Raw genomic sequence first — 27,450 nt, 5'->3', positions numbered from 1 at the left:
AATTATAAAAATAATGGTTTGATCCCTGGTCGTTTGTTAAATCTAATTTTATGCGGTCTGTGCCACCAATCCATCATTTTTTTAAACCTTAGAATCGCCTTGGCTCACTGCGTCAAGGTTTTAAGTTTCAAACCGTTCATAAAAAAAAAATTTCCCCCTCTTTTAGACCTTTTTTGGGAAACTAATAAATTTTTTGGCTTATTTAGCTCGATAGCGCTACCTAAATAAAAAGTGACGTGGGGATAGTATATTATTCATTTATTATTATTTTTTAGTCCAAGGTACTTTATATAGGAGGAGTTAACGTAGAAACTTTGAAAATGGCTCATTCACTTGGAAATTAAAAGGTCTAGTGTCCTTCTTAATAGTCAAAAGTGATTGGAGGGCAACCAGTCCCTTTCCCCAAAACCATGCAATCAAACTTTTAGATTGTCATTTTGTTGAAATCACCTCCTAGCCTAAGAGTTCAAAGATGTAAGTTATGCTTTGGGTTCATATAAAGTTGATATTGAAACTGTGGTCGTAAAGGCCTCGGAGGGAGCTTACTGGATTGGTAATTATAAGTTCTAATGCTTTTTTAAGAGTCAAAGTGACTGGAGGGCAGATACCCCCCACGTCGTATTTTCCCGAAATACATCCGATAGAAATTTTGACATGGTCATTTACTGTCGTATAAACTTCCAAAAGGGCTTTTTCGACTGGAAATTGAAAGGACTAGTGCCCTTTTTAATAGTCGAATGTGGTTGGAGGGCAACAAGCCCCCCTAAGTGCATCATTTCTCAAAACGCATCCAATAAAAACTTTGCGGTAGCCATTTTGCTCAACATAGTTGAGAGGTCTGGAAATTTTGTCTTTGAGGATGACAAGCCTCCAAAACCCTCAGGGCAAGGCTTGTAACTTATGCCCCGAGAGCATATAAAGTTTTTTATGGAAAGAGTGGTTGTATAAATTTAGGGGGGCTCATTGGATTGTAAATCAGAAGTTTTAGCTCCCTTTTTAAAGTTGAACGGATCGGAGAGTAGGCACCCCACCCCCATCTTCGTATTTTTTTTTTCCAAATGTGTCCGATAGAAATTTTGAAATAGCCATTTGTTCAAAAACAATCCAAAGATCATAAAAAAAGGCTTTTGGGGTTGATACATTCCACAGAGTATTGGGTAAGGGTTTTAAGTTATACCCCTGGGGCATATAAGGTCTTTATGACAGGGGTCACCGTGTGAACTTTACGAGAGGCTTATTTGATTGGAAATGTATAGTAATGATTCCCTTTTAACAATCAAACATGATGGAGAGTGACTACCCCCCCCTTCTCTGAATCCTCTTTTCTTGACACGCATTCAATTGATATTCCGAAATAGCCATTTTGTTTCCAATAGTCCAAAGATAATATAACAATGTCTTTAAGGTGACCACAACCCCCCCCCCCAAGAGCTAATGGGCAAGGTTTGTAAGTTATGCCCCCGGCATGTTAGGTTTTTATGGAGAGTGTGGTCGTATCAACTTTGGATCAGACGCAGCTAATTTGATTGGAAATCAGAACTTTTAGTGCTCTTTTTAAGACTCAAAAGTGATTGGAGGGCAATGAGTCCCCCACATCTCCAAGCGTATCATTCCTAAAAACAAATCCTATCGAAATTTTAAGATTGCTATTTAGTTCAAAATTCTTGAAAAGTCCAGTAACTATGTCTTGGGGATATCAACCTCCCTACAGTCCTTGGGGTAAGGGCTGTAAGTTTTGCAATTCGTTCATTGTTTACATATTGAATATGTTAATGAGAAAGTTTAATTTCCAAGAAGACGAAGGGTATTCAATCGAGGGTTTCAGAGGATGTTGAGGGGAGTGCTGAACTAAATCAAAACGGATTGTTAAATCCGTGTACATTCCTGAGTTATTCCTAACTCAGGAATAACTGAGTAAGTTAACTCGGAAAACTCAGTAGCGGTGTTAGAGCCCAGGTATTGTTATCGTTTACTTCTTTGGCAATTTGTGGTTTCGGAGCTAAGAAATGAGTAGCTTTTATTGCGGAATTTTGGGTTTTTCCAGGACTATTTTAAGAACAAAATAAAGTTCCTCTGGATGAAAACGGTAAAGGAAAGAATAACCGATGAAAAAAATCAATCACATGCTTTTGGTTAATTGATGAAAAATTGGTCTTTGACTGGAGCGTAATTTTAATTAGAGCGTTCCCAAAATTTCAGGATAAATAGGTCTATCTCTAACCAAGTTAAATTAAGGAAGAGTGTTCTTAATTTAAGTGTTGTTATTTACTATTTTTTAAGTGGGGAATAGGTACGGATGTATTATGGGGGTGAGGGTGGCTAGTGATAAATCCCCATCGTTTCATGAAATTTTGTTTTGCTCTTCTGACGTTGCTCATGAAAAAACTGAAACTATATATTTAGTTCAGTCCCTGATCCCACTTGAGACTTTTAGATAAGTCCGCTGGAATATTTCATAACTGGAATATTTATAACTCTCTCTCCATCGAATGAAATTTTTAGATATAGCCCTAGGAATAGTTTCCATTTTTTAGGCCCATCTCTAAGTAATCCTGAGAAAATTTTAAGCCTCAAATTAATATTCCAAAGAATATTCTTTTTATAGAAACCGAGCAATTAAAACAGTATTGTACACAATGTCGCAGGGATGCGAACCATGACCACGTGAGATTTTCTGAATTATAAATGATGTATAAAACACGTTTTATGATGATCAGGCATTAAAAAAAAATACTATACACATTCATTATAACCATAGCATCTACATATATTGCGAAATATGTTAGCTGTAACAGTTTTCGCGGAAATCCATGTGTTAAAAGACTTGTTTGAAATACGTAGTAGAATGATATTCTTCCGCATCCACCTAATGGGGTACAAAGGTAAACAAACCCTATGTAATTGACGATCTTAGAAATACTCAAGTTATAATACGAAGTAGTTTTTAAACTAGGAGTCTGTTTCAACGTTCTTGAGATCAGCACGCATCCGTTGTTCTACTCCATTTTTTTGAGTCTTTTTCAATCCTCAAAATATTTAGGACCTTTTAATTTTTTCAAAATAATGCTTATTCTCATTTATTGATGGTTTCTTGTGTCATAATTGCTTTTGTCGTCTAATGAGTGATAAAAAAATACCTTCATTTACACTTTTTAGCGTAGACTGGGTATAAAAAAAAAATCTTCCTTGTAAGTATATTTGATCTTTTAATCAGTAGAAAGTAGACAATTTATATCAGTTTTATATTGAGTCATAGTATATTTAGACTTTTATATTTTTTTTAATATATTTGAATTCCTTTTCTTCCTCGTAAAAAAGTGAAAATAGAGTTTTAATGTCATAATTGCTTTTTATTGTACTTTGGGCGATTTTAATAAATACCCTTCATTGCAAATGCAATTGATCTTTCAATAATTGAAAAATCCTTTTCTCTCTTCCGTCAGATGTATTTCATCTGACATAACATCTTATGAATTAACCGAGCCGATCCTGAGAAAAAATATGAATATAAAACTAAATAAAGGCTTTTGCTTCAAAAAATTATATTTCGTAAAAATATCTTTTCCATAATTTCTCATTTCCCGCCTAAATACTAAAAATACCGGTTCAGAACTTTCTCATCTTAAATTATCGTTAAAATAAACTCTAGCACAACTAATTTGTTAAATAACACATAAAGCGAGGCATGCTTGTACTCACTAAAACGTAGAGATAGTGATCACAATTTATGCACATGCATTGCACTCAGATACAGCACAATCACAACATATCAAGGCTCAATACTCGTTTCTTTTCCTTCAGCAAAGGAGACATATTCAATAGTTTCTGTAAAGCTAAACTTTCGTTTGCTTAGCATTTTAGCCAATTTAGGTTTAGACTTAATTATTGGAGCTTCATTGAACTTGTCTGTCTCCCTTGGAGCGTCAGATTGCATGTGGTTCATTTGCAAAAGCTCCATAAGCTCTGCAATTTCGACAGCGTGAGCACGTGCGCCTACCTCTGCTGCAGGGTCCTTTATGCCACCAGATTCTTGGAGCTTCTCAGCTTCTAAGAGTTCCGTGGCAAAGTCTGTAACTACGTCCCAAGCATAATCTGGAAAATTAAAATTAGACAATCAGCCAGATTTTCTAAAACCCCAAGTTTTCTTATTCTTTAAGATGTTCAGTTCATTTGAGGGAGGACTAAAGGAATCATGCATCCAAGGTTAAGAAAATCCTCAAAGATTAGTTTTAAAATGAAACGCTTTTCAAATGGCGTAAAATTCAAAATTTTCTCCTTCTTGTCCGTGTGGAAGTTGTACATTTTTAATTCTTCCCTGCCTAAAGAAAGAATGTCTTTGATTCAGTCGGGTCCATCGATTTGCGTCGACCCTATTTTAACAACAGTTTGAATAAGAGGAAGAACCTCACAAAGTATAGGTTTCAGATGAGCTGCAATAGAGATAGAAAGAAAGAGAAGGATAACAAAGTAACATAAGAAGAGAGAGAAAAATGGTTTTATTAAAAGAAATAAAACATATTAACAACAAAACCCGAAGTTTATAAAACTTGTATGGGCAGACATTACCCTTTACAAAACCCTGCATACACAATTACTACCAGCCATCCTTACTTCCCCTTCCCCCAAAAAATACGATAAAACGTTAAATAATAATACAAAATAAACGAAACTAATTAATCTTTAATAAATTTCACGACCTAACTGTATACCAAAAACACAAATTTAAAAATCATTTTTCTACTCAATCTCCTCGTCGCCCTTGGCGGGCAGAGAAAGGATAGGAGGTAAATTTAGCTTACTCTGTCAAAATTGGGTCAAAAAATGTCAAAAAAATGTCAAAATTACTCTGTCAAAATTCACTCACTTTTGAGGACTGGTGCAACGAATATACATTGGTGACCCTTTATGTATACCGTAGGAAAATTTGAGGGTATTATAATGAATATTTACAAGGTTATATTGAAAATTATATATTAGAAGGAAATGAAGCAAAGACTTTTAAGAACTGAAATAAGCCTCTTTTTTAATCTTTGTGCTATAATATAAAAAAATAATTGCTACATAAATAAACCTATTATTATATTGTTGTGTCATAAAAGCCCCACCTTTCGTTTTTCTTCTTATCGTATCAAGAAGCCAATAGACTTTTTACCTGAATAAAAAGCTATGCCCAACTTATAGATAATCCAAAGCTGTTTACAAGATAAAAGTAACTCTTAAAAGTATAATGATCACTTCACAAACTCATTGCTCCCTAATAGCATGTCCTTAGGGTCAATTTGCAAAATTGCCAGTAATTTTTTCTTCTTGTTTTTGTCTTTAATATTTAAGCATCGAGATCAATACACAAAAATATCAAGGGTGAGGGATTTTCAAAAGTTCAAGCCCCTCCTCCTATGCGTCTGGATGTTGCTAGCAGTGAAAAAAATTTATTGAAAATGTAGCAGGGCAAGTATGTTCCTTCTTTTTTATGAAGATGCACAAAAAAGGTAACTTCCAAACTCTAGGAGATGAGGGATAGTAATTTTATTTTTTCGAATTTTTAATGAAAATACCAAGAGGTGTGTTCAAAATATAAGAGGGGATAGCCTCCCCCCTACCCAAATTGGGGCCTCTGATAGTTAGCTGACTTACCGATATCTGATTCACTTGCATCTTGCGCTACAACACAAAATCGGATGACGTATTTTCCATGTATAGATGCCGGAACCATATGGAGTTTTCCAGATGCATTTATGTTCGTCAGTAGCTTTTTATTCCGTTCGTTCAAACCCTTTAGTCGAAAGCATACTAGACCCATCTGAAAAAGAATCATACTGATTGATATAAATATACTCATTTCCCCAATCTTAATCGGGGAAAGTATTTTCAGTGATTAACTTCAGGCTACAAAGCAAGGACTTACGCCGTGGCTGGGAACTCATCCTCATTTTTACTAATATCCCCAATAAATTTTTGCATCATCGCCCTTCCCTGCTGGAAAAAACCTGTTGACGTGGCTGGTATAAAGTGCGTGATTTCTTGTTTATCCTAGTGGACATAATCCTTGCAGAGGAGGGGGGAGTTGAAAGCGTTCCTCTATGGAGACAAAACTGTTTTGAGAAGCACCAACTATATATTACTGTACATTCATGATCAATGTTATTTAGCTTGTGATGACATTGGGGTATAAGATAAGACGATAACGTGGTTTGCGAAAAAAGTATATAATAAGAAAATGAAATGATAATAATTTGATAATAATACCCTAATAATAATACAATAATGTGATGTAAGTAAAATGTGTCTTGATTTGGGTTAACCGCGATTGCCAAGCCACTCATTTCTGCGCAGAATCAAGATAGACAGATAGATTTATTTAACAAGCAGCAATTCAACAATAAATTTAAAAAATAAAATTAATGAATTACCTGCGCTAGAATCTGTGGCTTGTGATGGAGGGAGAAAGAGGAAGAAAACACCCTGAAAAGGGAAATGACGAACTGCTGAAGAGTTTATTGCAGGTTGCAGCATATAAAAGTTAAGATGTAAGTCTTTCAAACGTCATTCTTTTTTTTAAATGTTCAAATTATATATACACACCGTAGAAGAAAAAAAAACAGTTCACGCTGATGGGATGATTATTATGAGAGCTGATTTCTAAAGTCTGATTTCATTGAATTTTATTGACACCAAGTAACAACTGGTTTGGTTTCATTTGATTAGGAATAAATAGTTGGCCTTCGGCCATTGTATGTCAGTGTATATCTGTTTTTTTTTTTTTTTTTTTTTTTTTTTTTTTTTTTTTTTTTTTTTTTTTTTTTTTTTTAGACAAGTTTGATAACGATAAGGTTCTCATTGAAATGGGTCTCTAAATCCGTGGATTGGTGCTCCTTAGGATCTAAGCTTGGGCGGAAATCGCTTATTTAGGGACTCAAAGACATCTAAAGTAAGAACAACAGCATACTACCTTTAGTACCCTTTGAAAACCTCATAAAATAGAGGTAATGATAGTATATCTCTTTTACTTAGATTTTTTCCGAGGGGGGGGGAATCATAAGATACATTTCCGGAGGGACCCATAATAAGAAACGAATTCATTTAATAAGTTGGATAAGAAGCAAAGATCAATTAAAAAAAATACAGGACGTGGTGAGGGTCTGTGTCCTTCTTCCCCCCGCGTGCGTCCCTGCTCCCAATATTCAAGCTTGGGGATGTAGCACACTAATTTCAAGAATCTAAGGTATATAAAATCGGGGTAGCAGCTCGCTAACTCTGGTACAACTAGAAAACCGATAAATTAAATAGATGACATTATAATTAATCCCTTTGTAAAAGGTGGGGCAGCAACAATATTCTATAAGAAATTGATCTTTGATTTTAATGCCTTGACATTTTTGGTCCTCCCGATACATCATCGGAGACTTGTCGTCTGTTTTCTTCTATATACACTAGTGAATTCTATTCTTCTAGCATAACGGTCTTGGCAAGTTTGATCCCAATGGCACCAACAAATACATGGGGGTGCTGACATTATATTAACTTTGCGAGTAATTGACATCCCAGTTTGTAGATGCTTTTAAACCTCCTGGGCGCCAAAACTAGGAAAACTTCTTGTCCGAGTTCAAATCTGAAGAAGCTCAACCCGGATACTAAAGAACCAACTTACCCTGGTTCCCACTGGTGAGGTTTTAGGAAAAACGGCCGTTTTTCTGTGATCAGCAAATTTCCTCCATTTTTGCTGAAAGTTTCTGCGTCACACCGGTTCAACAGCTGCGTTGAAATATTTCTACTGAGCCGTTGAAGATAGCAGTCCGTTATTGTAAATTGAAAGCTTTGTAGAACCAAAAATTTTAAGTAACAGAGAAACCAAACATCTTTATCCAAAGTTTTCCATTAGTAATCAACAAATAACATGAGATCCTGTCTTTTTAGTACAAAGTTTTAATAGACGAGTCCTGGAAGGGATATTTCCAGGTAAATGATCCAAAAAGGTAAGACTTATATTTCTCATTAGGCGTAGTTAGTTTAGGCTAATATAGGGTAGCCCTTGGCTTTTAGAACTTGATTTAGCCCAGTACTATGCATATGCTTTTTAAATGTCTCATGATACCTTTGCGCTTCAACGGCTGTAGTGAATCATTTCTGTGTGAACATTTTTGCGATTTTTCTGCATCCGCTATCCGTGAGCCGTTTTGCGTTAAAAAAAATCGCACCAGTGGGAACCAAAGGTTGCATTTTACCAGTGACACTAATCGCCCCGATGGCAATGGCTTCTTCGTTTTTATAGCGCGGTCAAGATAATATTTCTTAAAAATCGGATTAATACCAAAACGGCAAACAAGGTTTTGGGCATCTAACTCAAGATAGTTATTGATAGAAGTGACTTTTACTTATTATGGTTAAAATATATAACAAAGCTTTATATACTAAAACGTAAAGTCCAATTCACATTAGTTGTTAGATAGACATCAAAGTCTGGGCATAATCAATATCCGTCAATGGAAATTCCCTTACTCTTTTATAAGTAGCCCTGATTTTCTCAAATTGGTAATGGCGATAATTCGATTTTGGACTAAGCACACGTGTGAACGTGTTGTCACACGTGTGATACCAATATAACCACTGGAAAAACCTAACCCATGGAGAAGGAGAGGGAGCAGGACCACTTTATAAAAAATCCTGTGACTCAGAAGCGTTTTGTTCTGTTTATTGGCTTAAAATCTTACACAGCAGAACCAATCAGTTAGACAGCTACCTTTTTTTTTTCGGCTTACACTTTCACACAAAAACAAATCAGGTTCTTAAATGGTTTGGCTTTTGGTATCTCTCTCTGGCATTTTAGACTGGGAATAAGTGAAGTTGAAAAGTGATTTTGGGTAGCTAGAAGATCGATCAAGGGAATAGCTTCGCTTACCTACGTAGCATTATTGGTAGAAGTGGTGGACACAGTGAAATAGAATAGAAAAGGCCCAAGGGCTTTTTCACAGCTAATAAGTTTTTGGAAAAACAGGAAAATAAGTCTGCGAACCAAGAATGGAAGCCACAGTGATGACAGGGGTATAGTTCAGAAACTTGGGCGCTCAGAAAGACAGAGGAAGGTTTATTTGACATATTCCAGGAGATTTGCCTACGAGTTGATTTGGGTACAAACAATCAACCATACACATCTAGGAATAATTCTGCTAGTAAATAAATTTCACTTACTCGAACGATGTTGCAAACTTCAAACCTGGAATCGTTTTGCACATGCTCGCTGAATCTTTTTGCCAGTCTGCAATGGTTCCGGATGTAGTTTTGGAGACCTTCAATTCCGTAATTCCGAATTACAAACCAAAGTTTAAGTGCACGAAACCGCCGGCTCAAAGGAATTCCCCAATGCTAAAACAATGTAAAAAATTTACTTACAATTAACCTACTTACATAATTTGAAATTAACTTATATAACTAGAAAAAATCAACTTACATAAATAGTTAATTATAATTGAATTGAATTTAATTAAAATGCAATAATACAATTAATTGTTGGTCCCTTTATACTTTAATAGTACAATAATAATGATTTTTATCTTTATAATATAATTTTATCAAGAATGTTATTTGTAAAACAATTTTATTTATATTTTAGCAATAGATAAAACAGCAACGTTTGTATAATACACATTGATTAATTTACATAATTAAACTAATAATCGCAATTAACTAATAAAATAATTAGCTAAAGCAAATTTAATTATATAATTTAAAGCATACATTTTTTTTTGTTTACCTAACTTGACCTAAAGTAGGCCTAAGCGTTGTTAGTCTCCGAGGGATCCCATCCTATAAAAATTCAAGCTTAAAAAAGCTTGTTTTTTTATTTAATTTCTGAACGTTCTTGAATTAATGCATGTTTTGATTTTGGCTCTCTGCACATAAATCATTAAAACGAAATTTGCATATTAATTTTTTTTTGGCTAAAGGGCTTTCTCATAGTTTTAATCGGAAGATTTTGAGAAAAAGGAGCGGGGGAGGAGACCTTGTTGCCCTCCAATTTTTGATTACTTAAAAAGGCAACTAGAACTTTTAATTTTTTACGAACTTTTCATTAGTAAAAAATATGCGTAACTTACGAATTAACTTACGTAACGAACTTCTATATTCGTATGTTTTTATTACGAACATGGGGGATTCACCCCCTCGTCAATTAAGAATGACCCCTGAGTCACAAAGGCCGTGGAATAAATGGTTGAAATTACTAAGAATAATTTAGCGTAAAGAGCGAGGTATTGCGAGGAGGTGAACCCCTATATATATAATAGCCATTAGTATATGTAAACAATGGTCAAAATTTGTAACTTGCAGCCCCTCCCATGGGGACTGTGGGGAAGTAAGTCGTCCCCAAAGACATAGTTATTAGGTTTTCGACTATGGTGAATAAAATGATTATCTCAGAATTTTGATCCGATGACCTTGGGGGAAAAATGAGCGTGGGAGAGGGCCTATGTGCCCTCCAATTTTTGGTCACTTAAAAGGGGCACTAGAACTTTTAATTTCTGTTAGAATGAGCCCTCTCGTGAAATTTTAGAACCACTGGGTCGATAAGATCATCCCTGGGAAAAAAAAACAAACAAACAAATAAACACTCATCCGTGATCTGTCTTCTGACAAAAAATGCGAAATTCCACATTTTTGTAGATAGGAGCTTGAAACTTCTAAATTAGGGTTCTCTAATATTCTGAATCTGATGGTGTGATTTTCGTTAAGATTTAATTCCTTTTAGGGGGTATTTCCCCCTATTTTCTAAAATAAGACAAATTTTCTCAGGCTTTTGAAAATGTTTGTTGAAAATGTTTGTTGAAAATGAAATTCGAAAATTTTTAAAACTTGAATTCCAACATTTTCAATAAACACGTATTTTCCTTCCTAGATTTTGTCTGGCCCTCCTTGGGAAAATCTATCCTCCAAGATTTTCACACCCGAGGAGCTAAGTATTCTATCAAAAGGAGCTAAATTTGCAATGGCTCAGACACAAGTAAATATATCAGAAATTATTACGATTGGGGAGTCCGGTATTTTTAGCTCTCGTGGTGAAGTTGAAAATTAAGACCTAATAAGAGGAGAAACAGTAAAGAGTATTCTTGATTATAAACTGTAATGGTCGCTTTCAGCTCAATCAAAGGAAGAAATTAAAATCCTGTGAAATTAGAAAAAAGATAAAAATACAGTAATTACAAGAGCGGACAAAGGAAACACAGTTGTGATTATGGATTCTGCAGATTATAAAAATATAATAAATACCCTCTTATTGGATAAAAATACTAACAAAGAAATAAAAACTGATCCCACAGATAAATACACCCAGCAGTTGAGAAAAGAATTACAAATTTTAAATGACTATAGACTAATAACCCTCAAATTTACAGAAAATTTTTCCCCAAAGGTTGTTCAGCTCCAAAATTTTATGGTCTACCCAAAATCCATAAGAAGGATACTCCGTTACGTCCTATTGTAGCATGTTGTAGTTCTCCAGCTACAGGTGTAGGAAGGTTCTTAGCTACAATTTTCAAGCCTCTTCTAACAACACACAAATCTTATATAAAAAACTCCATAGATCTTGTTGAGAAGCTGAAAAATCAAAGTATAACAGAAAAAAATATCTTATCTAGTTTTGATGCAGTTTCCATGTACACTTCATGCGATATCCATAAATGTGAACAGGCCTTACAAAGAAAATTAGAAAAGATAATTCTGCTTGGTTAAATTATAAAATCTTGGAAATTGACACAACAATGATGCTTTTACGTCTTTGCAACGAGTTCTCTTTGTATTTTATGTTTCGATAAAAAAAATTTCCTTCAGGTCAAGAACCTACCCATGGACACTGCTTTGTCTCCTTTTTTGGCAAATTTTTACATGGATTTCATAGAACAATCTGCTTTGAATAATTTCCCCTTAAAACACTCTCTCTGGTTTCGCTTCGTTGATGATATTCTTGCTGTTTTGGAACATGGTCAGGACTCTCTAAAAGATTATTTGGTACATTCGAACTCTTTTGATTCGAATCTTCAATTCACAATAGAACTGGAAGATTCAGGAAAGCCCCCTTTCTTGGATGTTTTACTTAAAACAAAATACTCTTAGCCTTGAATTTTCTATCTACAGAAGGCCGACTCATAACCATCGGCATCTACATTTCTCGTCAAATCACCCTCCTTGCGTAAAAAGAGGGGTAGTAATTTATTTAGTCGACAGGGTTCTAAAAATATGTTCACGTAATCATGTAAAATCCTATTCTATTCTGCAATGGCTACCCAATCAATCTCATTGAAAACATAATATATGGACGGTTAAAAAAGGTAAAATAGAAAAACAGGGAGCCCGTCCCCCCCCCCGATTCAGTTACACTAGCAATTGAGGACAAAACTTTTACTGCATTGCCATAAGTCTCGAAACTCAGCGATAAACTTGGAAAAAATTAAAAAAAAAACCTAATCTCTCTGTTTCTTTCGAAACTGGACAAAAAGTTGAACATTTTTTCAACTCGGAAAAGGATAAAACGGACCCTATACTAGGTAGTGGTGTCTACAGAGTCTGGTGCTCATGTGGAAAATTTCACATTGGCAGGACCCATCAACAACTAGGGGAACGATTGCAGGAACACAAAATTTCAATAGATAAGTCCCTGAGACTTGAAAATAAAAATGACAGCTTTTATTCAGCTCTGGCCCGGCATATATACGAAAATCCTGACCATCCAGTTCTTTTTGAAGAGGCGACTTTAATATCTACCGTAAATGGCCTACCGCAATCTCTTAAAGAGACAATTGAGATAAAAAAAACGACAACATATAAACAGAAATTTGGTATAAATAGAGACACGGGAGATATTTCCTCAAGCCCAATTTATAAGAACTTAATATTAAAAGATTCTATCAATATTTTCACCCAGTCTAACTTAAGACAGCCTGTTCGCATATTCTAACGAAAATCGAAATTGTAAACAGGCAAAAGCTGTTGCAAGGCAAAGAATATTTATCAATCCAATTGGTAACTTCTCTTTCATTGATCTTAAGTTGGTTTTTGTCTTTTGATTCAGTGTCTTTTCTCCTCTCGTACAGTTCACTTAAGAAGGTTAGATTTTGTTGTTGTTTTTTTCGCTCTTTCTTATATATATATATATATATATATATATATATATATATATATATATATATATATATATATATATATATATATATATATATATATATATATATTTGTTTTTGCACTGAAGACGACTTAGCGGAGGTCTTTGTCGAAATATTTGCTTGATTTTCATCTGCATTTTCTGCTACTGGCTGATAAAATCCTCGTTTTTTCACCTATTTGATTTTTCTCTCTTCATCTATTATTTCCTTTCTTGTTTTCATAAGTCAAGCATAGCCAGTATGGTCTCAGAACGTATTTAATGTGTCTGATATTTTCTATATAAATAGCCTTTTTTCTCAATTGTTGATTTTGAATGTCCTTGAGTGCCCTTCAATACCCTCCCCCCAATCAGTACATATGTATGCTCCTAAATGAGAATGAAACTTCGATATCCAAATATTCTGGTGAGAGAAATAAAAGCATACAAAAAAAAATCGAAAAAAAATGATACCCCAAAACCTTTTGAGAGCTAAATAAGAAAGAAAAAACTTTGTTGGATCAATCAAAAGAACTTATTTACTTCTAGGTGGCGTGTTTTAAATATGAGTTTTGTAAAGAAGTTCACGTAGTGCTTTTTGAATAACCAAAGTCGAGATAAGCTTGGGGGAGTAAGATATAGTATTTAAACCAAATTTAATGAAAATTAAAAAGGTTATAAAAGAAAACGGTTTTCTTCAGTCATTTGTCGTTTTTGTTTTCATAGATATTAGATAAATTAATCTCAATTATTCATTTAATATTTTATTTAATTCAATTCTTTAGTAATTACTTAATTATTTATTAACTTCTTAAATTTTGTTCAATTAACTTCATTATTCATTCAATTCTTAATAATCCTAATTATTCCATTAATTATTCAATAATGAGCATTTGTAGATAAATATAGTTATTGTTTCTGACAAGGGAGTTCGTAGTCTTATTTGCATTTCTTTTTTACTGTAATAGTTTTATTGTTTTTTTTTTTTTCAAGTTAAAAATGAAAGAAATAATAATAATGAAGGAAAGTTTACCCAATTTATCTTCTGTCATATAAAAAAAAAAGTCGTTTCTTATATATTGCTTTGACATGCGTTCTGAAATAAATAAATGATATTTCAGTCTATTTAATTCAAATTCACGTGATATTCTTGACATTATCTTAATTAAGAATACAATTAATAGTTTTTTTTTAAATACACGGACAGAAAAAACGTGATATGTACTTACTCTATAATCAATTGAATTGTCTGAGTGTGTATGTTGAAGGTACAAAGGATCGACTACCATTGCTTGGGTTAGCTTAAATCTATCCCTTACCCTGAAAAAAATTATAAAAATTAAATATAGAGGAAATAAAGAAGTTAAAGTGAATCCTACCAAATTTAATATCACATTATTAACGCTACTTGTCCTTCTTGCTTGTTGGTTTCGTTTTATTATATGGCTCCTTGGGTGTTCTTTAATCTAATCACTATCTGGTGCTTTGTTTTTCTTTCTTTTCCCCTTCCTTCGTTTTTCTCTTAATCCCTTCTTTTTCATTATCTTTATATACTATAGTATTTAATCATCGAGAGCGTTTTTATTTATGTTTACCGTTTGTTTTCCCCCAGCTCTGTTCTCTCCTGAAATAATATTTTTCTGTCTTTTCTTTTACTATGTCTTCTTATTAAACATTTTTTCACAAAATTCTTTGTTCTATCTTTTACCCTGCGTTAAATAAGCTTAATTGTAATTGGTTTCTACATTTGTTTCTAAATAAACAAACGAATGCTACTTCTTGGTACCTATTAAGAGGTTTCCCATTATCTAACAACTGGTGCAAAACAAGAAATTCCACCTATTCGGCCAAACAATGTCGCAGTGGTGCCACCTGTTGTGCTTGATTCTCTAACGTGGGCTGCCTATTTGTGCCTAGCCACTAAATTGCCGTGACGCACTCATACCTAAAGATGCACCTCGTCCACACAGTATAAACGGTTAATATTGAAATTTATTTTAAAGCTTCATGTAACTGAGTTGACTATGGGGGAGCACCAGTGGATATTTGTGTGAGTGGGGAGGGAGGAAGAAGCCTCAAAAGGTGCGTTTTTATGACCAAATCTCTAACTTTCAGTGAGTGTTCAGATAAATATTGAACGAGAAGGGGAAGGGGTAAAATTTAATCCCTACTATCTCTTTGTTCATAGGAATTACTTTTGGAAGAAGCCTGTAATATGGACGTTTAGGAGTGATAGCTCGCCTCATATTGTTAAGATAATTCCAACATAACATTAATATTTATATTCATATGCTTACTAGCGCAAAAAGGGAGAGGGGCATGGAAACTGTCGCCGGGAAACTTTCGCCAGCTTTGCCCCTCACTCAGACTATATGTCTTGGCGTTTTCTGCAATTAGCCATGGATTGAATGCAACTTGCTTTTATTCAAAACAATAATTTTAATTTACATTCTCATATGGGAAGGCAAGTCCAGCGAGGAGCTTTATTTACAGAGGAGCTTTAAATGAATTTTTTTTATTTACAGAGGAGCTTTATCCAGCGAGGAGCTTTAAATGAATTTTTTTTATTTACAGAGGAGCTTTATCCAGCAAGGAGCTTTAAATGATTTTTTTTTATTTACAGAGGAGCTTTAAATGAAATATTTGTTTTTTTTTGTCCTATGGTTTTTTAATGACTTCTAGTTTACCTAAGGGGGAGTGTGTATCACGGCACACCCTGAATGTGTCCATGAATGAAATCCCCGTGTAAAAGATTTACCCGAAGGGTACCCCCTTGGAGGTCGTAAAGATAATGCCGTTTGTGGTATTTCAAGCCCCAAGCCTTCCTGAGAAATGTTTGAAGAGCTTCACTTTTTCGGGGATTATGGTCTTTCTTGACGCATTTTTATAGTGTTAATATCAAGCTTGAATATAAGAACAGGGTCAAACATAAGAGTGCTAGCTTTCATGACATTTAACAGTGTTGGACAACACCTAAAACCGAAACCCTAGAAGTCGAAGTTTCGGTTACAATGTATGCAACAGCAAAATTTGTTACTCGGTGATTCTAAACATGCAAATTTATTATTTTGAAGATAGTCATCAAATCCAATCAACGAATAAAAATTTGAATAAATTACTGAAACTGGTTAGACTCAATCAAAGAAGACTGCGATCTTGATAAATATTTTCTAAGAACGAAAATTTTGAGGTCTAGTTTCATTTCAAAGTACAAGAAAAGATGGTACCACAGAAAAATGCGAAATTCTTGTCTATTGGCCCGATTATGGCCGAAATATTATCGATCAAAATTCCGAGAACAATTGAAAGTGTAGCGATAAGTCGCTTAGTCTCATATGGCCCACTAGCGTGTAATATACCATTCTTTCTCTACTAAAACTACATTCAGTCCATAAGGATCAACTTGTTGAGGACCGCTTATCTTATACAACCAAAAGTGTTCAAGGTTGCACACAATTTATTAGGTTATTAGCCAACGACTTCTTTTGTGGAAAGTAATTATTATTATTATCGTGATTAGACTCACTAAATTAGGTCAAGGCTCAGGTCAAAAAGGCCCATCTTACCTAAAGGACAGCATCTAAGGCTTGAATAAGTTTTTTTACACTGGCTAATTTTGCCAGCTTTTTTTTTTTCTTTTTCTTTAGTGAAAATACCAAAAAATATATTTTTCAATTACAATACCAAAAAGAGGTTTCGAATGGGATCTATTGAAGAAACTACCCAACCTACCCCTCTGAGTTAACGTCCCTGTCTACTTCAACGATTCTGTATGAGAGTTTATCTTAAATATGTTTGTCAATAAAAAAAAAAAGTTGAATTAAGCTTTCTATATACTTGTTTTGTTATAAATTCAAAGGTATTTTTGAAAAAGATTTGTTTTTCCGTGTGCGTTTGGAACATAATAGCGTAATGAGTGTTCCACTTTTATTCCCCTTCTAAAAAAATCGAAGAACAACTTACCACATGGTAGATATATCAAAATTCGTTAACAACCATTTATTTGGATTTGTGTTGAAGGACATCGCATGCTAAAACGAAGAGAAAGAATCAGAAGATATCTTAGACGACATTAATTGAAAATTTTAACATTTAGTCTTATCTTAGACAAAAAAAGAGACAGAAAACTTACCCTGTTATTCTTTCTCATAATTTTAGAGCGCAAATTCTGAAGTAGGAGGAGAGGGAGACTAGAACAGAGCTTGAGAGTCTCCAACATCCCCGTCACAGGATCAACAATTGTCCCCATAGTAAAGAGAGGGGTAAATATACAAAATTTCTTAACGGTAGACATTCTTGTGTATGAGGGAAGAGGCGACAAGAGGAGATATTTCGTTAACTAAATAAGTTACAGGAAAACTGATTGAGCATATGGAAAAATGAGTTACAATATTTAATTTGTTGTATACTTACTACCCCAACTTCAAATCTTTTTGCAGACCCCAAGCATTGCAAAAAAGGTGAAGAAGTTTGAAGGAAAATCTTTAAGGGTGAATAAATATTTTCATTTAGCTTCTCTGTGCTATAATACAACTCTCGATGGGAATCAGGAGACCTTTCCACAGACTCTACAATCTCAAAAAAAGGCAGTTGAACCTCAGTTGACAGTTAACAGGTTAACCTAACCTCAGTTGACAGTTGATGGGGACCAAAACAATGAAATTCTTTTTAAATTAAATATATAAAGATAAAATACTCATACTAGAGAGAACATCTATATCAAACAAAGCTTCCTGAGAGGGAGCTCTTTTATTATAAAGAAATGACCAACTCCAATTTTGGTTAAGCGGCGGTTGTCAAGATGTGGGTTAGCTGTCAAAGGGTTCACTACATGATAAGTTAACCATTTCTTTGTTCCCAGGATCAAACCACGTAAATACCTTGTTCCTATATAAATCACATAAGAGATAACTTGTTCTGCTTATTCTGCAGAAGATGAGAACGTAATTACCGATCAGGGCCACCGGTGGTCTAGTAGCCCTGAACCCTGAAAAACCAAAGCTTGTCTCTCCAGGTAAGGAGCAAATCTGATTGTTTTCGCTGGGAAATCATTCATAGTTAGTTATTTGTTTTAACTGTATGATGTGATAGCTGTCCATGCGTGTTTATTTTTTTATTATCAAACTTCTAACTCTGTAACCCAGCTGTTCAATATCAAACCACATTCCTTGAAATAAAAAAGTTTAAAGCAGCTCTCTCTAGAGTTTCGAGGTTGCATGTCAAGTGATAATGTGTTTTATTTTTGAAAGCCCATTGTAGCACCAAACTACGAGAGGCCAACCCAGCTGTCAACAATTCAAGCTTCACACCCTCCGTTGAAACTCCTAATTCTTTCGACCCTTTTGTTGTGACCTTGGCCTACCAAGGTCATTCAAAGAAGTCCTTCTTTTCTCCTGGCCCAGATGGATTCCAAAAAACGTAATTAGGACTTAATCTAACCATCTTAACACTTTATCTTGATTATAGTGTATTTTGCGTTTATAGTACCCTGTGACCAAAGATAAAAAAAAGGAGGCGTATTGCAATTCTTCAGACGTTCCACTTCTGGGTCCTTGTCATAATCCCAAAAATAGCTCTTAATTGAATCATTTCATGCTAAAACTGTTATTTTACATCTCAAACACATAAAACACTTTTCTCTTAAGCTTCGTCTTAAGTCACCCAGTAAGAATCTTAATGATTATACATCTTAGGAAGGTTATATACAAATTCTAGAGAGGAGAACTCGTCTTTTCTGAATTCCAGTTTAAGTAATAATATAGTTTAAAGAATAAAGAATAAGGCATACGTGATTTCAGAAAGCCAGTGACCCCTTGTACTAACACATATATAACTATTTGATCCACCAACAAGTTGTTTCGTTTATTTCTAATAATTTGAAACATTTAGTTCCAGTTACAAATCTTTCTAAAGACAAACCTCAATTCCTTTGATGAGGTACTGAAATTCTGGGCAGATCATTGCATTTCCAGCGTAAGCTCCGTCAACATGCATCCAAATTCCAGCCTCCTTAGCAATTGGTCCGACTTCGGCAAGATTGTCAAATGAACAGCAGGAGGTAGTTCCGATAGTGCACGAAACAAAAAACGGAACTAAACCCATAGCACGATCTTCGTCCATAGCCTAAAAAAGATTTATGAATAGGTTTTTGTTAATTTAAAACCAAGCTGGTTCCAAAATTTTTTTCATTAAATGTCATTAAATGTCAAAAATTAATTTTGTTCATTAAATGGCAGGTCAGCTTTGCGAAAATCCAGCATAAAGAGCCATAAATATTGATTTTTTTTATATCTCTGCTGTTTTTTTTAATATGTTTATATTCCATATATTATATCCTTATTTTTTTGCTTTTTTAAGATGCATTTTCCTCTAAGATAGAATTATTAATTTATTTATTGAACACCCATCATTCACATAACATGATAGGACGGAGTAGAAGAAAAAGAAAAGAAGATTAACAAACAAATCAAAACAGAAACACATGAACAAGAAGCTAATTACTGCACTAACTCTTGTCATAGCTACGACAAACTGGGACTTTGGGACCTTAAACTGGGGAATCAGCCTGCTAATTCGCGTTCAGTAAGTTCCTTGCAATTGATTTTTGTAATTTTGTGCGTTCAATAGCCAATTACCATTATTGAACTGCGTGTAATAACACTTATGAAAATCCAATGTTTCTCTAAGTTGCTTATTTTGCCTTTTTTCATTCATGCTTTTTACAGATTAAACATAGAACAAAAACAAGCTTTTTTTCTACTGAAAGTAAGGAGCAATACTAAAACTTAAAATGAACAAAAATTATTTCGTTTATGGGGGGTCTGTCTCCTCTTCAATACCCCCTCTTGACACTGAGATTTTTAAGTATTTTTAAAAAAAGGCTCTGATTCTAATTAAACGGCCCTTGTGATTCAGGAATCGTTCTTAGAGAATTGGGTCTAAAGGTCAAATTTTAGCACAAAAACTGGCATTGAGGAGGGGCAGCCCCCCTCATATATGGAATAATTTCTGTTAATTTTTTGAAATGTTGTTCCATACTTATAGTAGGAAAAACTTGTTTTTTATTTGATTTGTGATTGTTTTTCAAATATTCCCAGGAAATTCTTCACCCCTTCTATGGAAAATTCCCACCCATGAAAAACTCTTCCATAGAAAGTTCCCCCCCCCCCACTTAAAATCCTTCCCCTGGGAAATTACCCCAATGCTATTCCATCCTCGCTGCAAACTTCCCCTAAAATATTTCTTGCTTACGATTTCACTTGAAAAATAATCCTTAGTATACTTTTATTTGTAAAAATACTTGATTTTTATCGGATTTTTAATCGTTTTTAAGGTCATGATGGAATCTCCCCTGTGTGGAATATATTTTAGACCCCCCCCCATTGGAAAGTTACTCCTGCGGAAAATTTACCTGTAGAGAATTTCTCCTAGTGATAACTCCCAGTGGAGAGTTTCTCCCATGGGAAATCGCCCAAAGAATTGGAATATCCCCAAATATCCCCAAAAATTCCCCAAAGAATTTCAACTCTGCTGAAAATTACAACCAGACATTTCCCCTGAGTACCTTCACATGTAAAATGGGGTAAAAGGAGGAAGTAAGACAAATAAAACGAATTTTGTATATGAATCCTGGCAAATTCCCCTGTATAAAATTTTCCCTGGAAATTTCAACTTCGGAAACATGGTCAAATTTTATTTCTTGAGGCCGTTAGTCCGAAGCCTGTGGGGGGTTACGTCATCCAAAAAGATATAGTTATTGGACCTTTCAATTATACTGAACAAAATGGCTATCTCAAAATTTTAATCCGATACTTTGTGAAAAGGGCACTGGAGGGGGGGGGCTAGTTGCCCTTCAATTGTTTTGATTACTTAAAAAAGTAACTAGAACTCTTAACTTTTGTTAATATGAGCTCTCTTCCAATGTTCTAGGACTAGTGGTTCGATACAGTTACCCCTGGGGAGAACAAAGATCAAAACGAACAAAAGAATTTCCAGGGGAAAAATAAATAATATTGTATACTTAAAGGGAACCATGTTTCTCATTATTTTTTTGGTCGTGGATATTCCACACTGCACAGCATCATTCATCAAAACAACGTGTTGCTACTGCAGCAATCATCAAATATACCTGGACCAATCAGTTTATAATTATTTTGACCCTAGATATTAAATCAACAGTCAACCCAGCGTTTTTCATGCCATGCTATTGCCCTAGGCAGTCATTTTAATATTAACGTGGCCCTGTGTATTATAATTCTACCTAATATTGCACTTTTTCATTACATAATTTAGCTACAGTGATGATTCAGTACACATTTAAAAATGATTTTGGCCCTAGGCCAGTCATTTCATTAATATTTCAGACCTGGATATGAACACACTACTAAATAATGCCCTTTTCATGACATGGTATTGTTACAGTAACAATGCGTTATATAGCTTGACTGTGAGTTTAGCCCTGGGTCAGTCCTATTGTTGCGATTTTGTCCCTGGGGAAAAAGTCTGCTCAATAATGTACTCCAATATTATATAGTAGAGTAACGATTCCACACACATTTTAACTGTGAGTTTGGCCATGGGCCAGTTAGTTTATTATTATTTTGGCCCTGGATATTACAAAGTACTCAATATTACGCTTTGTATATCATTGTATTATTACAGTAATTTTTAAGTACATATTTGAACAGTCATTTTTGGCCCTGGACACGTTATTTTATTGTCATCTTGATCCTAAATTTTAAACGCTCAGCTATACGATAATTTTCATGTCATCTTATTGTTAAAGTAACATTGAGTGTAGCACATAACAATTAATCAAATTACAAGTTCTTTGAAAATCAGCGTTCCATGAAAAGGTACAAAAAGATTAAAATAAATACTATATCCTTGGCCATTTTATCTATAGTGCGAGAAAATTTTGATTAATGTATAAAAAAGGTCGGTCAGAAATTAATTAACTGGTAATATAGGTGAATATCAAGGTCCTTTCATCTTTAATTATGAAGTGTCTTTTCTTTCAAATATTAATAACAGCATGGCATTGCTTACGTAATATCCTGTTTGAGAGCAATATGGTAAATAGAGTGAAGGCTGAGAGAATTGCCCACGTGAGTCATATTAATGTATTTATTTCTTCTTCTTTTTGAAACAGAGTATTTCGAAAATTTACTATAATCACAGTTCAACTTTACTACAAAAAACTTTCCTAAGTAGGGTTGCCTAACATCGTTGCATAATCATTTGAGTTCGTTGCACTTCATGCCAAAAGTAAATCCACAAGATGATAATATATTCACAATTAATGAACGTATTTTAAGCAAAAGCTATAATATAGTACAGACTGTGGTTCAAATCAAAACTGCGCGTGACAACTGCGCCTATAGTCTAACCCGTTCGGAATTTGTCGAGTTGAATAATGTTCAACGTTCAGCGTAAATTTCGCAATTAATGGTTCGTTCACACCAAATCAAAACACCTTTCACACAATCATAACACTTAAGACTTTACATTTCGCTATGTTATGTTACGGAGTATTTTTATTCCACAGCGTAGGCAACATAGAGTAGACTCGAACTCTATTTAGAATTTTATGATGCGCAAGTTTATTCTACGTCACGGAAAATGCAATATAGCGAGAGAATGAAATTTCTGGATGAGCAATTAACAAATTTTGAAAATAAATTAATAAACTTTTCCTAGGAAATCTTTCATGCCTAATCAGATCTTCGATCTGCTACATTCTTCATTTTTGAATAGTTTTTTAAAACTAATAGATTTTTGAAAACTAAATTTGATAGATAGAGCCTTGAAGCTGGACAATTACTCATTCTTAAATAAATCACAGTATATATAATATAAAAATACTCTCAACAAATATATTAGTACCAACTAATATATTTATTGGGTTTAATATGTTATAATGTGTTTATTAAATATGTTTATTGGTCAAAATTAAAGGTCAGACTAATTAAACTTTTAATCTAAACCTTTTAAACTCTTTTTATACCAAAAAACTAACTTATTAAAAGAAAAATGGTTAGGAAGATGGTTTTCTCAACTCCATATCTGATTGATTCAAGCTATTTGCTGTAAAAATTGCTGTCAAGCCAACAAATTATAATTCCTTTGTGAGCGGGAAAAATTTTATGGTATGATAATTTGTTCAGATCCTTATTAACATTAATGATGGCGTGGGAATCCGAAGCTATCGTAAAGCAGCTTAATCACGCATCATAGAAAATTATGTACGCAGTGTGAAAGCTGCTTAACTAAATTTTTGCCTTTTAATTTTCTACTTCTGTAAAAATTCTGTGATGTTGTTTAAGCTAGTTTTGGATCCAGAGGAAATACCACAATTTTCACTTTTTCCAAGAATTCCGGTTTCCCTCTCGAACTCCCCCCAATGTCACGGGATCTGGTCGGAATTTAAAATAAGAGCTTTAAAGCACAAGATCCTTCTAAATATCAAATTTCATTAAGATCTGGTCACCCGTTCGTAAGTTACAAATGCCTCTTTTTCTGAATTACCCCCGCCCCCCAACTCCACCAAAGAGAGCGGATCCGGTCCGGTTACGTCAGTCACGTATCTTAGACTTATTTTTATTCTTCCCATCCAGTTTCATCCTGATCTCTCCAATTTAAGTATTTTCTAAGATTTCCGGCGATGTTGAAGTCGGGGAAGACCGAATTTTATTTATAATTTTTGTTTCTTTTATTAACTGGAGTGATTGCTGTGTAGCTTGGGTATTAATCAGCATTTCTTAAAATTAGTCACCGAAATAGAGCCAAATTCTATCAGGTTTATGTTTTATTATTATTATTATTTTGTGTGATGCTAGAACCTGTAATAAGGCATTTCATTCTTCCTTTGATTTAATCCAGAGCAAATATCCAATAATTACGTCAGAAACAAATTCAAAATGTCGACTATTTCGGTTAAATAATAACAATAATTGTATACACCAGCAAATACTAATGAAAATATTTACCGAAAAACAATGGAAATCCGTCAAGATCAATATGTATAGTTTTGTGGTTTTTTTTATGAAAAAAATGAAATGCTTGTATTGTCCCAACATTTAAAATTATATTTTAAATAATTAAGCTCAATTTGCAATTTCGCCAAAAAGACTTTCTAAAGGCCGAATTTTACCAACACTGAGATTTAGATATCACTATTTTGAACCAATCAAAATATTTCATAGTATTTTACAGCCATTCAGAATTTTTTTTTTTAAATACTTCAAAGTAAGGAGCGACCTAGCTCAATAGTAACCAAAACTCTAAAAAATGGAACTTTGATACCAAAAGCTACATAAAAAGAATCGCATTTTAATGCTGATTTTAAATATATAAGTTTAATCAAGTTTAGTCTTACCCATCAAAAGTTCCGAGCCTCAGAAAATTTGCCTTATTTTAGAAAATAGGGGGAAACAACCCCTAAAAGTCATAGAATCTTAACGAAAATCACACCATCAGATTCAGCGTATCAGAGAACCCTATTGTAGAAGTGTGGAATTTTGTGTTTTTTGCCAGAAGGCAGATCACGGATGCGTATTTATTTATTTATTTATTTTTCAGGGGTTATCTTATCGACCCAGTGGTCCTCATTCTAACGGAAATGAAAAGTTCTAGTGCCCTTTTTAAGTGACCAAAACAATTGGAGGGCACCTAGCTCCCCTCCAACGCTAATTATTTTCCCAAAGTCAACGGATCAAAATTATGAGATAGCCATTTTATTCAGCGTATTCGAAAAACCTTATAACTATGTCTTTGGGGACGACTTACTCCCCCATAGTCCCCGTGGGAGGGGCTACAAGTTACAAACTTTGACCAGTGCTTACATATAGTAATGGTTATTTGGAAGTGTACACATGTTTTCAGGGGGATTTTTTGGTTGGTTGGGGGTTGAGAAGAGGGGGATATGTTGGGGGAACTTTCCTTGGAGGAATTTATCATAGGGGAAGACAATTTCCATGAAGGGAGCACGGAATTTTCTAGCATTATTTAAAAAAAAAAACAATGAAAAAATAAATATGAAGAAGTTTTTTCAGCTGAAAGTAAGGAGCAGAATTAAAACTTAAAACGAACAGAAATTATTACGCACATGATGGCCTCACCTCCTCCTAATACCTCGCTCTTTACGCTAAAGTATTTTTAGTAATTTCAACTATTTATTCTACGGCTTTTGTCATTCAGGGGTCATTCTTAAGAAATTGGGACAAAATTTAAGCTTTAGTTTAAAGAGCAAGGTATTGACGAGGAGGTGAACCCCCTCATATACATAATAAAAACATGAGAATACAGAAGTTCGTTACGTAAGCTAATTTATAAGCTACGTATATCTTTTACTAATAAAAACATTGGTAAACAATTAAAAGTTCTAGTTGTCTTTCTAAGTAACGTTTAAGTATATATCGATATATATATATATATATATATATATATATATATATATATATATATATATATATATATATATATATATATATATATATATATATATATATATGTAAAATGTAAAGGATTAAAAGTAATAATCATTAAGAAATAAAAAGAAAAATTTGTTTCGTAAATTGGAAATATAGATGAATAGGCAATTTAAAGAGATTTTTACCGTATGCACAATTCCAAACACCGAGGATAAACATAACACACAAACCATTCAGAAGGGTCCATGGACAAGCAAAATTGTAATCGTAATTAAACGTAAGGCATCATAAACTCAGCATCCAAAAAGTACATAAAATAGAATATCCTATAGTGCTTATCATCAGCTAGAGCCTAACAGAAAAATACCACTCACCCTTAATGGTTTCGATTCTTTAAATTGCTGACCCAGGTCCAGAGGCAGTTTTAAGGGAGGGACAGAGGAGGTATTTATAGTCAGGTTGTAACTTTTGAAATTTTATTTTTTATTAAAATAGGTTAGAGGGCACAGTTAATAAATGAAAATAACTAATAAATTATTAGTTAAATAATAAAATAAAAATAAATTAAGAAATAAACTAATGAAATAATTATAATTAAAATAATCAAAATTAAATCATTAACAATAATTGAACAATTTAAGCAATAAATTAGAAAAAATAAACAGTAGATTATTAATCACTAAACTGAAAATAATTTTGTTGATAAATGAAAACTTTGTTAAAATTTGTCCTGAAAATTCTGTTGAAGACGAGGAGGCACAAAATTTTACCCTCGGCGCAAGAGAGGCCAGAACCGCCACCTCCCAGGCATGGTGGCCCTCATACAATAAGATGGTACATATAATATACGTGGGATAGAAGAACCGTTTTGAATACACACATATTAGTGTACATACCAGCAACACTTAGTCTTGTCACTTTTCTTTGCTTGTTGTTTTATGGGCTTAGTTGTTTTTTAAAGTGAGTGGTTCAGAAGTCGAGTTCATCAATCATTAACTGCAAAAGCTTCCAGCATTTTTCTTTAATGGATTCCCAGTTCCCCTTTTTTCTCTTCCCCTTTTTCATTAAAATATGCCATTACTACGATTGAACACTTCTTTAACAGACTTCGACAATTTAGTAATATTTATTTTTGTCACGTTCTTTGTTAAATGTTTCATCAGCTCAATCATTTTGGAATACATAGAACGTTATGAGGTTTTGGAATGATTTCACTCACGGATAATTAAGAAGAAAAGTTCCCGGGATTATCCCCCTTTTTATTAAATACCATCGTACTGACCTGTTGGAGTGTAGAGCCTCGTAGACTTAATTCCTCGTCAGGATCTAATATCCTTAATTTAACGAAACTGATCATTGCTGCCTTTTCAACGCAGGAATGTGCTTCCTTTGAGCAGTAAGCAATAAGCTTGGAGAGCAATACTCCATCTTCAACAAAAGGGTGAACTGTCTTGAGCTGTTTAATCATCTGGGCACGAGCTGCTAACATGGCAACGAGGACACATTCACTTGCTGATGACTGGAAATGAACTTTTATAAAAATTGGTCTTTAATAATTAAAAACATATTTCGTAACATTTGTTCATTTCTAGGCATTATAGTTTGAATTTTTAGTTAATTTTTTTTCAAAAAATAATAAAAAATCTCAGCTTGAACGAAATATGAATTGTCGTCTGAAGTTGAAAAATTCAATAGTATTATTATTGTATAATAGCATTAAATGGAGCTTCGTAAAAAATCAAATAGTATTATACAGTAAAAAACTCTATAAAAAGTATATAAAAAGTTGCTCAGGGGACATAACTCCTTATTTTAATTTTTAATTGATGATATTCTGACTAATCAGCGAAAAATGAAGTTATGTAAGGTAACTGATCCTCAAAACAACTCCAT

At 33.8% G+C, this 27,450-nt stretch overlaps 1 protein-coding gene across 2 annotated transcripts in view; it reads right to left on the bottom strand.

Annotated features, from left to right (window-relative positions):
* Positions 1–3,525: 3,525 nt before the first annotated feature.
* The window catches only part of LOC136039615 (aromatic-L-amino-acid decarboxylase-like), a 56,745-nt gene continuing 32,820 nt past the window's right edge, over positions 3,526–27,450 (bottom strand). For both annotated transcript variants that reach the window (XM_065723502.1, XM_065723503.1), the window contains exons 5-11: positions 26,840–27,076; positions 19,046–19,249; positions 17,090–17,157; positions 14,356–14,446; positions 9,187–9,360; positions 5,635–5,800; positions 3,526–4,092 (exon numbers count right to left, since the gene is read on the bottom strand). In XM_065723502.1, coding sequence (XP_065579574.1) covers positions 3,770–4,092; positions 5,635–5,800; positions 9,187–9,360; positions 14,356–14,446; positions 17,090–17,157; positions 19,046–19,249; positions 26,840–27,076 — 1,263 coding nt within the window. In that variant the 3' untranslated portion in view covers positions 3,526–3,769. The remainder of the gene's footprint in view (positions 4,093–5,634; positions 5,801–9,186; positions 9,361–14,355; positions 14,447–17,089; positions 17,158–19,045; positions 19,250–26,839; positions 27,077–27,450) is intronic.

Source organism: Artemia franciscana, chromosome 19 (assembly GCF_032884065.1).
Source record: "Artemia franciscana chromosome 19, ASM3288406v1, whole genome shotgun sequence".
Classification (NCBI taxonomy): Eukaryota; Metazoa; Arthropoda; class Branchiopoda; order Anostraca; family Artemiidae; genus Artemia; species Artemia franciscana.
The sequence above is the reverse complement of the archived record's forward strand: the minus strand, read 5'-3'. Positions and strand labels throughout refer to the sequence as shown.